A 13,898-nucleotide genomic window follows, 5' to 3' on the forward strand; every position below is an offset into this window, starting at 1 on the left:
AATAACTTTGTGGGCATTTCTGCTACCTTACGTATTAGAAAACTGAGAATATGGCTTACGGGTTTTTGTTGGGTTTTTTTTGGCTGTGCTGGGTCTTCGTTGCTGTGTATGGGCTTTCTCTAGTTGCGGCGAACGGGGTCTACTCTTTGTTGCGGTGCTCGGGCTTCTCATTGCGGTGGCTTCTCTTGTGGAGCACAGGCTCTGGGTGCACAGGCTTCAGTAGGTGCAGCACGTGGGCTCAGTAGTTGTGGCTTGCGGGCTCTAGAGTGCGGGCTGCGTAGTTGTGGTGCACAGGCTTAGTTGCTCTGCAGCATGTGGGACCTTCCCAGCCCAGGGCTCGAACCGGTGAAGTCCTGGCTTACGGGTTTTTAAGCCTTTGGTCCACAAAGAACATGGATATATTGGGTATGTTTTTGTGAATCTGGAGTACAAAGTGTGTTTGCCAACAGTAATTTAAAAGAATTAGCTTGTCATCTGAGCTGACAACAAAGTAGGGATCTGAACCCTCCCCCAAGCTAAGAAATTGGTTTGTTTTTTTTTTTTATTCCACCAGGGAGGGACCTGTGACCTGTGAATAGTGTGGAAACCTACAGGTCTCAATAGAGCCCACAGTGCCAGAGTGGCTTGGGAAGAGTCAAGCCAGCACATCCACAGCTACCTCGGGAAGCAGAGAGAGTTGGGTTCTCCACATCATCAGCAGCAGAAAAAATGCGAGTGTAAAACCAGCAGAGGCCAGCCACAGGGCCTGTGTGAAGGCGGCTAGATCCCCACATTCCCAGTCTCCTGCCTGCCCAGCAGATAATGACATGTGGTATGTATTGTCTTTAAAGGCAATGAGCACAGATTCTATCTTCTACTAGTGACCAGTGTTGCGCTAGCGTGAAGGTGGCAGGGTTCAAAGCAGGCCCTGTGTTGCTTGGAATTCTCACAGCCTTTATGAGCTGATGCTAAAAGAGAACCAGAGACTTAGGTGCACTCATTCAGCCTATAGTCCTCAACAGCCTGAGAAACAGGCAGACACAGCAGCCCTTTTTAATCTACCCCCATGGCCACATGTGCTCCAGCTGCATTTTGCATATGTGTAAGTCATTTTCCCCTTGGCCACATGTGCTCCGGCTGCATTTTGCATATGTGTAAGTCATTTTCCCCTTTAGTGTCTACACTTGGATTCATTTTGGTTTGATTTCACCAGCATAAAAGTATTGGAGGAGTGTAAGGAAAAGACTGTAGGACCTAATCAGAAAACTGAAGATGTTGGTTCTTTGCAGGGGGAAGCATTGAAATAGATAAATCATCAGCTACATTAGCCCCCCCCAAAAAAACAAACAAACAAAAAACACAGCATTGTTTCAGTTCTCTCTTGCTGCTTAACAAATCACCCAAATTTAGTGGTTTAAAGCACCAATCCTATGGGTCAGGCTCAACGAGGACAGCTTGGCCCTTCTCCACCTGCTATCAGCTGAGCTAGGCTGGAAGTTCCAAAGTGGACTCACATGTCTGGGCTCCATGCCTCAGTTCTCCATGTGGACGCTCTCTTCTCGAGGTATCTCATCCTCCAAGGCATCTCTGTCCACATAGCTTTCTCCAGCGTCATGGCCTGGACTTTATAAATAAGTCACCATGCTGTACATTGACTCCCCAGAACTTACTCACCTTACAACTGGAAGTTTGTACCCTGTGACTTCCTTCCCCCATTCCTCCCAACCCCATTCCTGGCAACCACCAATCTATTCTCCATTTCTATAAATTCAGGGTTTTTTTAGATTCTACATGTAAGTGAGATCAGACAGTATTTGTCTTTCTCTGACCTACTTCACTTAGCATAACTTCCTTAAGGTTCATTCATGTTGTTGCAGATGGCAGGATTTGTTTCTTTTTCTGTGACGGAATAATTAAAGGCCTCTTAAAACCTGGTCTTGTAAGCAGACAGGGTAGGGGGTCCCTGGAGAAAGACAACCAGCATGGCTTTCTTGACAAAAGAGAAGCCATTTTGGCCTAAGCCATTTTTGATGTAAACCTGGCCACAATGCTTGCCCTTGAACAGGTCTCAGTAATAACGATCTTAAGGAAACAAAAGAACAAACTGTTAACAGGCAAGAGAAGTGACAGTAGCAAAGATAATAAATCAGTAAAGACTCCCAGTTCTATTTCAATGGTAAAGATAGCCTGAGCACTTTATTGAGCTGTCTTGCAGAATTTCAACCCCCCTGTCCAGCACTCAACCACTAGATCAACTGGAACCCAAGAGATGATGCATAAACAAAGGAAAAGCAGTCAAGAAACAATAGTTCAGGGGCTTCCCTGGTGGCACAGTGGATGAGAATCCACCTGCCAGTGCAAGGGACACAGGTTCGATCCCTGGTCCAGGAAGATCCCACATCCCACGGAGCAACTAAGCCGTGCACCACAACTACCGAGCCTGCACTCTACAGCCCACAAGCCACAGCTCCTGAGCCCGCGAGCCACAACTACTGAAGCCCGCACGCCTAGAGCCCGTGCTCCGCAACAAGAGAAGCCACAGCAAGGAGAAGCCCGCGCACCGCAACGAAGAGTAGCCCCCCCCTCACCACAGCTAGAGAAAGCCCGCTCACGTCTGCTCGCAGCAAGAAAGACCCAACGTAGCCAAAAATAAAATTAAATCTTTAAAAAAAAAAGAGAAAAAGAATAGTTCAGTGATAAAATAGAGTCCTAGTTCCTCTTCAAGGGATGTACCTAGCAATCTGAAACATATCTTTGAGTTCTGCAGGAAGTAAGGCTCCCACCCAGGTGGAGGATGGAATGATGATGTTGACCTTTCCTGACCTTCATGACTTCAGTCAACCTTTGCCCCAGTTCTGTCTGTGCTGAATTCTTCTCTGCACAAGCCCTTTCACGAATATGTATGTACCCTTAGCTTAAAACGTACCCAATTTTACTGTTTGGGGAGACACTGCTTTGGGAAAGATCCCTGGTGTTCTCTTTATTTGCTGCAATAATAAATCCTTCCTTCTCCCAGTCTTTGTCTTGGTTGTGTCTTTTGGCTGGACACGCACCAAGAGGCAAACCCAGTTTTGGGGTAACAGTCCGGGAGTCCCAGATGTCGTTTTAAAAAGTCATAGGGTTGGGACTTCCCTGGTGGTGCAGTGGTTAAGACTGTGCTCCCAACGCAGGGGGCCTGGGTTCGATCCCTGGTCAGAGAACTAGATCCCACGTGCATGCTGCAACTAAGAGTTCGCATGCCACAACTAAGGAGCCAGCGAGCCGCAACTAAGACCTGGCACAACCAAATAAAGTCATAGGGTCAACTCACAGCAGAGGAAATAAACCCTACCTCTTGATGAGAGAAGTGACAAAAAGGCATGTAGGATGGAAGATAATGGTTGCAGTCATCTTTGGAAACAATTTACCACAAGCACAAATACCCAATAAAAATCCCCATTGAGGGACTTCCCTGGCCATCCAGAGGTTAAGGTTTCATGCTTCCACTGCATGGGGCACGGGTTCCATCCGTGGTCGGGGAACTAAGATCCCGCAAGCCACACAGCGCAGACAAAAAAAAAAAAGTTAAAAAAAGTCCCCACTGACTTTGCCTCCAAACCAAATCCTGAAGTTTCCCTCAGGATACTGAGGATTCTCTTCATCTTCATTACCACCACCCTGGTCCAAGCTGTCATCATCCTGTGTTGAGCTGAAATGGCCTTCCTAACCGGTCTCGCAGCTTCCACTCTTGTTCCCATATCTTCACAGAGCCAGAATGATCTAAAAGATAATCAACTTACGTCATTTCCCATGCCCCAAATCCCTCAGTGACCTCCTATTATTAAAATATCTTGGTTTACAAAACGCAATCTGGCCCTGCCTACATCTCTGATCTTATGTCACCCCAGGACATTTGTGCTTGTTCTTTCCCTCTTTTTTGGAATGCTCTGTTCTTGACCAGCACCTTTATCTTTCATATAAATGTCACTTCAGCAGAAAAGCCTTTATGAGCCACCCAGTCTAATGTAGCCACCCAAACACAATCACTTTATCTCAATTTTCTGCTTATCATCACTATCAGATCTTTTGTTTATTTTGTCTGTACTACTAGAATACAAATTCCATGAGATCAAAGATCTTACCTTGCTTGTGGCTGTATTCCCAAGTACCCATTAGTTGTTCAACAAATATTTGTTGACTGTTTGAGAGAGAGAATCAGGAGAATCCTGGTTATTAATCTGGTCTGGACCTCTTCCCCTAAGAGCTGTCAGGAGATGGGAGGGAACTGGAACAGAAACATGATTCACATGCCCTGCTCTGGCTATCTTGGCACTTAGCTTAGTTCCTTAATGGCTGGGGCTGGGGCGAGGTAGGGGCTGGTCTTCAGAGATGGGCTGGTTGGTCACATGAGGAAGTGGAATAAAATGTGCATATGAGTCCCCTGGGAAATCTGGTTAAAGTGCAGATCTTGATTCAGTAGGTCTGGGGTGGGGCTTGAGATTGCAAAAGTCGATGATGCTGCTGGTACTTTGACCACACTTTAAGTAGCAAAGCACTAAGGCATTCCTATTTTCAGATAAATAACTCAAACCACATGGCTAGAGCTGGGACTTGCATTGATCTCCTGGGAGAAGGAGGTTATTATTAATCTTGTTTATGAGAAAACTCACAAGTAGTTGGGAATCATACATACATCTGGGGCGTATCACTAGCTTTATTAACCCCACATGAAAAAACGGAAAAAGCTTATTCAAATAACTCGGCAAAAGCCAACAAAACACTCAATTTGGGCCCCTGCAATGTCACATCAATACAATATATCCTTGAGCTATTCCTCTTCAATTGTTGTCTACATTATCCTACATTCCACTTTCACCAAGACATCATCATCCTTTGTGGTCATCTGTCAGATTTAGACCTTTTAAATACCCTTCCTATATTTGGGCAAATCCCACATTACAAGTCTTTCTACCCCCAAAGAGCAGCTGGGATGACTCAATTCTCAAGTTCACTTTTGCTCAGAAAAGCTGTGATCCGGACGTGCAATCTGGGGCTCCACCAGCCACCCTCACATCCGGAAGAATCTGATTAGGAAGAGAACAGGGGAGGAAGCAGGCTCTACACAGAATTCCTCGTTGTATCCATAGTTGGATTGTTCTTGTGTGCAATCCCAGGAGATTTCAAAACTGCTCAGTCTCATCTTCCTGAGGGTCTGTGAGCAGGTAACCTTGAATTAATTACTTTTCTGTTTAAACTGGCTGGAGTGGATTCTGCTGTTTGCGCTATTATCTTCTACCTGTCAGGACTCCATTTGGGATTTTACCTGGTTACTCAAGTCTACTGAGATAAAAATAACATCTGGGGGCTTCCCTGGTGGCGCAGTGGTTGAGAGTCCGCCTGCCAATGCAGGGGACACGGGTTCGTGCCCCAGTCCGGGAAGATCCCACATGCCCTGGAGTGGCTGGGCCCGTGAGCCATGGCCGCTGAGCCTGCACGTCCGGAGCCTGTGCTCCGCAACGGGAGAGGCCACGGCAGTGAGAGGCCCACGTACCACAAAAAAAATAAATAAATAACATCTGATGCTTCTTGAACGCTTACATGTAGACACTGTACTGTTTATAGTGCTTAAAGTTATAAAAACCCAACTCAAAGGGGTTCAAGTAACCAAGGGAATTTATTGGCTCACTGTAATTGAAAAGATGAGGGATAGATGCTTCGGGTATGGCTGGATGCAGGGACTCTCAATATCAGGATAAACTGTCTTCATCTGCAATCTCTTCTATCCTGCAGTATAACATAGTGTATACTGTACTATGTGACTTATTTTGTTTTGATCCTATACTGTCAAGTGAAGTGTTGTTGGTTATCTTCCCACGTAAACATTTTATTCCAATTCCTGAAGCTGTGCTATCCAAAATGGTAGCTACAAGCCACATGTAGCTAGTAAATTTATTAAATTTATTAATTAAAATTAAATAAAATAGCAATTCAGTTCCTCGGTTGCACTAGCCACATGACTTTTCACTGTCCAAAATCTTTATCACTTCCCGGGTCTTGCATGCTCTGACCCTTGCCTACCTACGTCTCCAGGCTTACTTGGCACTTGCCTTCTCCCTGCCTAGGTTCTAGTCACACTGGACTTCCCTAAGTTCCTCGAACATGCCATGCTGTCTTGTCTCTGGGTTCTGTAAAGTGGTGATCTTCTGCCAGACACTGGGATTCTCCCCATCTGTGGCAGAGGTTGGTTAGTGTTTCAGCAAACTGTGGTAGGAGGTGGACGTCTCTCTTCCTTGGCACGTTGTCAGACTAGGTTTTCCAGCCCCTGCACCTAGATGCGCCATGTGTCTGAGTTTTGGCCAGTGAAATTTAAGTAGAAATGATGCATGCCCCTCTGTGCTTGGCCCCAACACCTTCTAAGAGATTCTCCCTGCTCTTGCTAATCAGAGTGGGGGGGCTAGAAACCAGGCAGTGGTCAGTATCACCAGACAGCTTGATACACATGCAGAATCTCATATCCACCCCCAGACCAACTTGAATCAGAATCTGTGTGTTTTTTTTGGTGGTGGTGGTGGTGGTTGTTGTTTTTTTTTTAATTTATTTATTTATGGCTGCGTTGGGTCTTCGTTGCTGTGCGTGGGTTCTCATTGCGGTGGCTTCTGTTGTTGTGGAGCATGGGCTCTAGGCGCACGGGCTTCAGTAGCTGTGGCTTGAAGGCTCTAGGGCACAGGCTTAGTAGTTGTGGCGCACGGGCTCTATAGTGCAGGCTCAGTAGTTGTGGCTCGTGGGCTCTAGGGCGCAGGCTCAGTAGTTGTGGCGCACGGGCTTAGTTGCTCCACGGCACATGGGATCTTCCCCGAACAGGGCTCAAACCCACGTCTCCTGCATTGGCAGGCGGATCCTTAACCACTGCGCCACCAGGGAAGCCCAGAATCTGTGTTTTTAACCTGATCTCCAGGTGATATGTAGACATTGAAATTTGCTTGTTGGCTGCACGTATAGGATGTCAGGGAGATCTCCGGGATGCCAGGAAAAGGAAGAGCCACTAATGGGAGGATTCAAGAGTTCTTAACGACTGGATGGGGCAAAACCCCTCGCACAACCACCCCCTTATGCCTCTGACTGACATTCGTACGTGAAGTGAATGAGAAATAAACCTTTCTTGGGTTTAGCCACTGAAATATGAGGATTGTTTTTTTCCCACGTGTAATTTACCCTCTGCCTGGAACATTTATTCTTCCCCCGCTACCCTCCAATTTCTGTTCATTTGTACTCACACTTCACATCCCACCTCAAGTATTTCTTCCTTCAGATAGCCTGCTCTTCCTCCAGAGCTCCTTAATTCAGTCTTCCAGACTAAGTCACTTCTGCCAGTAATACCTCTAATAATATCCTGTACTTTCTCTTCAAAGCATTAATCACAATGGTAATTATATGAGTAATTGGCCAGTTAGTTCCTTAATATTTTTCTACCCATCAGTATGTAATCTTCAGGGCAGGAAAAACATCTATGGCTTTTGTTTACTAATACATCCCCAGCTCCCACCAGTGCCTTTCTCAGTAAATATTTGTCTCGTGATTAAATGAAGAAATGATCTGGCTGAGTCAAAAGCTTTGAATCCTGAGAGGCACATGTATATTTTTCTCAAGCACAGTTTTGGCAGGCAGGGAGAAATAATACCTAACATTTGTAAAGCAGTTAATTATCACGTGCCAAGCACTTGCTAAACACTTACAAGGGTTCCTATTTAATCATCACAGTAGCCCTGAAAGGTAAATTCTATTATTATCTCAGTTTACAGCGAGGCAACTGAAGTATCAGAGAGGTGAGGAAATTTGCCTAGGGTCACACAGCTAGTGAGTGTTGGCTGTATACCTGAAACAGGCAGCTGACTCCAGGGTTCATGGGCTTAACTGCTTACGTTACTGCTTTAAGCCTTGCCAAAGTAATGACTGCCATTTTTTAAAAAAAATTATTTTATTGAAGTATAGTTGATTTACAATGTTGTGTTAATTTCTGCTGTACAGCAAAATGATTCAGTTATACATATATATGTATATATATATATACATTCTTTTTCATATTCTTTTCCATTATGGTTTATCACAGGATGGCTCCCTGTGCTATACAGTAGGACCTTGTTGCATCTTATCCATTGCATCTTATCCAGATGTTGCATCTTATCCATTCTCTATATAATAGTTTGCATCTGCTGATCCCAAACTCCCAGTCCATCCCTCCCCCACCCCCTCCCCTTTAGAAACCACAAATCTACTCTCTATGTCTGTGTTGATTGCCATTTTTTTTGTTTTGTTTTGTTTTTTGGCCGCACCATGTGGCATGTGGGATCTTAGTTCCCTGACCAGGGATCGAACCCGCTCCCCCACCACAGTGGAAGCTTGGAGTCTTAAGTGCTGGACCACCAGGGAAGTCCCTTGACTGCCATTTTTTATTTGTCTTATTCACCTGGATCTATAGGAGAAGCGAGAGAGGAGTGCCACCCTGTCTTTACTTATGAAAATTTGATTGTTGTGAGTGAAGCTTACAACATATTCAAATATTTCTTCTTCCCTTTTTTTTATATTTATTTGTTTTTTAATTTTTGTCTGTGTCGGGTCTTAGTCGCAGCACGTGGGATCACGGGATCTTTCTTTGTAGCGCACAGGTTCTTTGTTGTGGCGCGCAGGCTTCTCTCTAGTTGTGGGGTTCTGTAGGGTGCAGCACACGGGCTCTCTAGTTGAGGGCTTAGTTGCTCCACGGCATGTGGGATATTAGTGCCCCAGCCAGGGATCAAACCCACGTCCCCTGCATTGGAAGGCAGATTCTTAACCACTGGACCACCAGGGAAGTCCCTCTTCTTTCCTTTTTAAATTTCATGTGCATCTATAAGCCTCGTACAGTAACTAAATTATCTTCTTCTTGGTCTATAGGTGAGTGAGTATGCCTTCCATAAGCAACTTACTTTTTTTACGCTTCCCCTTTTTCACTCATGAAAAAGCAAGAACAGAGACTATTTTTTTCCTTTACATGTTTTTTATATAAGTAGCTTTGCAATATGTAAGTCATACAGCCTCCTCTGGTGGTAAACAGGTGCAAGTTTCTACGGAACAAAAAAATGTCTTTTTTTTTTTTTTAAAGCGTGGTGTGGGATTTACATGTCAAGCTTCAGTAAGAAATACAGTTTGCTTTCCTTTTCAAGCAATGGTAAAGTCTGGCACTGAACCTTCCACCTTCCTATGAATATTGGAATACATTTGAGTGACCAGAGTTAAGAATTCAGTTTGTGATGGGTTTTTATCTGTGCAAATTGAAATAAAACCTTTGTAGTGGGGAACCTTTAACCTCATGAAATAAATCTGTGCAAATTGAAATAAAACCTTTGTAGTGGGGAACCTTTAACCTCATGACCCTAAAAACTCATTCAGTCTGCAAAGGACGCAAGGCATTGTGGGGAAAAGAAAACTAAGTAGAGCTGCTGCTTTTCATCTTTTGGAGGAAAAAAAGCATAAACCCAGGAATTTAAATATATATATAAAATAAAATATTCACAGGATAGAACGGCCATGAGAAACTGTACTCCAGATGTGCCACTTTCCCTGACCAGCTGTCTTCCAGGCTCTTAGACGGAAGCTGGCACTGAGCAGCTTGGTGACACAGCAGCCACCGTGGTTTGCCCCCGTGCTGGGTAAAGGGCCACAGGAACTCCGTCGGCAAACCTGAAGCAGCACATAGGAATGGGTCACAGAGGAGAACTGACAGATTGGAGAGGTAGAAAGCCAGAGAATTCATGGTCAGCCAACTGGGAGGGTTCCCCATCTCAGCCCAGAACGACTGTGAACCACCTGTCTGTCTGTGGTGACAAGAAGCTGGACTTTGAGAACTCACACTGGAGCCAAGCAGGTGGGTCAGGCTGTTGGGCTGGGGTTCTCCCAATGGTCAGAGACACACCAACCGGCAGTGGTCTTCATCTTCACTGCCTCCGGACCTGGGAACAGGCCCGGCATCTACCGTCCCTCAGAGAAGAGCTCATGGCAGTGAGGCCCATCTTTCTGCACCGAAGAAGCCCATAAATCCTTGGAACCCAGCTCATGGGAAGCCTTTTATCTCTAGAACGAGGTGGAGTGGTGGGCTTGGAAAAGAACAGAAAAGAACGGGACATAACTCATTTCACAGGTTGCCAGCTGCACACCAATAAACGAGCTTCTGCTCAGCAGGTCTGACTGTAAAATTGAGCTATAATTTCCATCAGTGATTCAGGTCCATTTGAAAAACAGGGCTGATGCCACTTCCTCCAAAAGGCCATCCCTGTCCCTCCCTCCCTCTCTCTAATACCCTATACATGGTTCTTTCATTTTACCCAAACCGACGTATTATGGTCACCTATTTACGGATCGGTTTCTCCCAGTGGCTAGACTGTAAGCTTTTTGAGGGCAAAGATAATATCTTTCAGTCAACCAATATTTCTCTTCCAAGCTCCTGGCCTACAGCCTGTCCCCTGTGGGCACTCAAATATGTGTTGACTGAGAGAAAGGAGAGAGTTCCATGCAAGAGGAACCAATGAACAAAAGCAGAGATGGCAAGGAACATGGCCTGGATAGACAGTGGATAGAATAGTCTGGTTGGCCCAGAGAGGTCAGGTGGGGAAGTAGAAGAACGAATGTTGGAAAAGCAGTGTTGGAGCCAAGTTGTAGAGGATTTTGAACGTTGAGCTACAGAATTTGTACTTTAGAGGTACTACAGAGCTAGTAAGGATTTTTAAGCTGAACAAAAATGCTGAAAATAATATGGGGGCGGGGAGGGCAGGGAAGTTGGCTGTGACATCATTTTGTGGGATGCCCTGGAAAGAAAGCAGAAAGAGCAGTGAGGAAAGCTGAATGAGTCTTTCAGGCGACTGGGGTTCTGCCTCATTTGGGTTCCGTGACTGAGAGAAGATCTGCTTGCGGGGAGTTTGTCAGTGAGTAAATTACATCCGTAACAACCCTGGTAAAATGCAGAGGTAACAGAGGCTTAGGGTAATCCCAGGGGGACGGCTGGAGACTGGAGGCTCTCCAGAAGCCTAATGAGGCAAGCGTCCCAGGCCTTTGTGCCCTCACCTGAGCGCAACTCTCAGAGAAGGACGCGGTTTAGAGCCTTCAGCAGCCGACGTCCCAGCAGCTGGCGGAGCGAGCACCATGGCTGTGAAGTGGGGCTTTGGGCGGGGCAGCATAGCATCCACTACATTGATTTTTTTGTTTGTTTGTTTGGTTTTTTTTGCGGTACTCGGGCCTCTCACTGTTGTGGCCTCTCCCGTTGCGGAGCACAGGCTCCGGACGCGCAGGCTCAGCGGCCACGGCTCACGGGCCCAGGCGCTCCGTGGCATGTGGGATCCTCCCGGACCGGGGCACGAACCCGTGTCCCCTGCATCGGCAGGCGGACTCTCAGCCACCAGGGAAGCCCACTTTTTTTGTTTTGTTTTGTTTTTTCACTACATTGAAATGGAAAGGATTTCAGATAACATAAAGGAACTGACAGATTGCTGTGGCTGGTTGCACACAGAGTAAAGGGAGGACGCTCTAGTTTCACTCTCTGTGACGGAAGAAAGAAGGGCATGTTGATTCAGTAAGGGATACTTCTCATTGAATTCGACAATATTGGACTTCTAAGCTCAAGAATGGCAAAGAAATCAGGAATTTCTATAATTCCTGACTAGGTTTGTTTTTCCCTCGCACCCAGAAGATTGATCATTTTAAAATCCCATATTGCTGGGGACTTCCCTGGCGGTCCAGTGGTTAGGACTCTGCGCTTCCACTGCTGGGAGCACTGGTCAGGGATCTAAGATCCCGCAAGCCGCGCGGCGTGGCCAAAAAATAAATGAATAGAATTAAAATAAAATCCCATATTGCTGACGAGTCTCTTGCCTACTCCTTGCCCTCCAGGCCATTGCCTGCCCCCAACCTGACTTATTTTTGGTATCCATGGTCTCCTTTCTGCACTCACTTGCCTTCGTACTCAGCTTAGATTCCCTGGTCCATCACATCACTCACTCTTGCTAATCTCCTCAATTCCCTTGTTCCTTTGTCCTTTCTCGTGCTGTCTAGGCCCTATGTAAATTCAAGTCTCCACATCCTCAGCGCTTGTACCCCAGGAACTGAGTGATCACTGAAGAAAATCACACAACTGGGAAAAGTTGGGGCCACCAATCTCACTGGGCCCTCAGCACTGCCTGGCACACTGTTTCCCTCGGCCCTTGCCTTTCAACACTCCTCAATATTATTTCAGACGTTGCTCCGAACTTCAAGGCGCCAATTTCCTTACCTTCCCCATCACTCTCAGCAAGTGACCTCTCCTTCATAGGGTCCAGCATTTGGATGAAAACTTCCTCAACTTACTGTCCTGAAACTTATAAGCTTCTTTATGTCCAAAGTTATTTTTCCACTCTTCTTCCTGTTAATATGGAAAGGGTATCTCTTCTGTCTGCCTGTGCTCTGGATCCCATCCCAGTTTGTTTAGAATGGTGGTGATTACAAGAAGCAATATCCAACTTACAGAATAGCCTAACCTATGAGGACAGTTGTTCTCCCACAAGACAGGACTTGAGTCATCACAGACACGGGTGCTTTCCATGTTCCATTCTACCATTCTCAGAGAGTTGGCAATGTCGTTCCTCTAGCCATAGCAGTACCAGGTAGCATAGGCACACGGAGAAGGGTTGTGCTTTCTTCCATGTGTCTCTTTTTTAAGGAAAACTTCTCCTAGAACTGCCTCCACCCCAATCCCCACTTCCCACGAAGTCCTACTGGCTCTAAGAGGAGGTTGAAAAAAACAGGTATCTAGGGGCTTCCCTGGTGGCGCAGTGGTTGAGAGTCCGCCTGCCGATGCAGGGGACACGGGTTCGTGCCCTAGTCCGGGAGGATCCCACATGCCGCGGAGCGGCTGGGCCCGTGAGCCATGGCTGCTGAGCCTGCGCGTCCGGGGCCTGTGCTCTGCAACGGGAGAGGCCACAACAGTGACAGGACTGCATACCACAAAAAAAAAAACAAAAAAAAAAAAACCAGGTATCTAGCAGTTTCCCTCTCAGTGGGGAAACTCTGCCAGCAAAGAAAAATGGGGGGCGTGGTAGAAGCATGATTGTTGGGTGGGCTATTAGCAGAATTTGCCATATATCACATATTCCCTCTCATCTTCCTAGGGGCCTCCCTGTTTCCTGTGTATTCAATCTCTCCAAGACTAGCTCCTTTCCATCAATACTTGATAGGGTACAAGTTTCTCCAATCTTTAAAACTGTTTTTCTCAGTCCAAATCCCTGTCCAGCTAATGTCCTTTCTTCCTCCTTCTCTTCACAATTACTGACACCCCCTCCCTATCTCCCTTTACTCTTCAACCCATTGCCATCTGGCTTCCACACAGAAGAACCCATCAAAACCCCTCTTGCTAAGTTGATAATCACCTTCATATTGCTAAAAACAATGGACATTCAAAAATCTTATTTAACTTGACCTGAGAGCAGCATTCAACACAGCGGCTTCCCACTCCCTTCTCAAAAATCTTTCTACCCTTGGCTTCTTTGGTATCACAAGCTCCCATTCTCCCCCTCCCCCCTCAACATACCCCCATACCTTTCCTAAGTCTCTGTTACTGGTTTGTACTTTCCTACACAACGCTATAGATGTCGGAGGTCTTAAGACCTCCGTCATAACTCTGTCTTACCTCATTTTGCACACACCGTAAGTGAGAACATCCTCCAGAGCTTCAATTATCCCCTGTATGTAGAGAAATCTCACATTCCTATCTCGCGGTAAGAACAGTTTTCTGAGCTCCCAACCTGACATCTATCTGCCTACTTAACATCTCCTCCTGCTGTCTCTCCAGCACTCCAAACACATGGCTAATAATATTGAACTCACATCTTCATGCCCACGTCCCCACCTACCTGCTCTTCCTTCAGTGGTCCCTATCACACTAC

At 46.1% G+C, this 13,898-nt stretch overlaps 1 protein-coding gene across 1 annotated transcript in view; it reads left to right on the plus strand.

The window, feature by feature from the left end:
- R3HDM1 (R3H domain containing 1) overlaps positions 1 to 2,988 on the plus strand; it is a 118,745-nt gene extending 115,757 nt beyond the window's left edge. The window contains exon 23 of the mRNA XM_079925243.1: positions 554 to 2,988. Within this exon, the coding sequence (XP_079781369.1) occupies positions 554 to 567 (14 nt within the window). The 3' untranslated portion in view covers positions 568 to 2,988. The remainder of the gene's footprint in view (positions 1 to 553) is intronic.
- Positions 2,989 to 13,898: the final 10,910 nt, after the last annotated feature.

The sequence above is a fragment of the Stenella coeruleoalba genome, assembly GCF_951394435.1.
Source record: "Stenella coeruleoalba genome assembly, chromosome: 6".
NCBI lineage: Eukaryota > Metazoa > Chordata > Mammalia > Artiodactyla > Delphinidae > Stenella > Stenella coeruleoalba.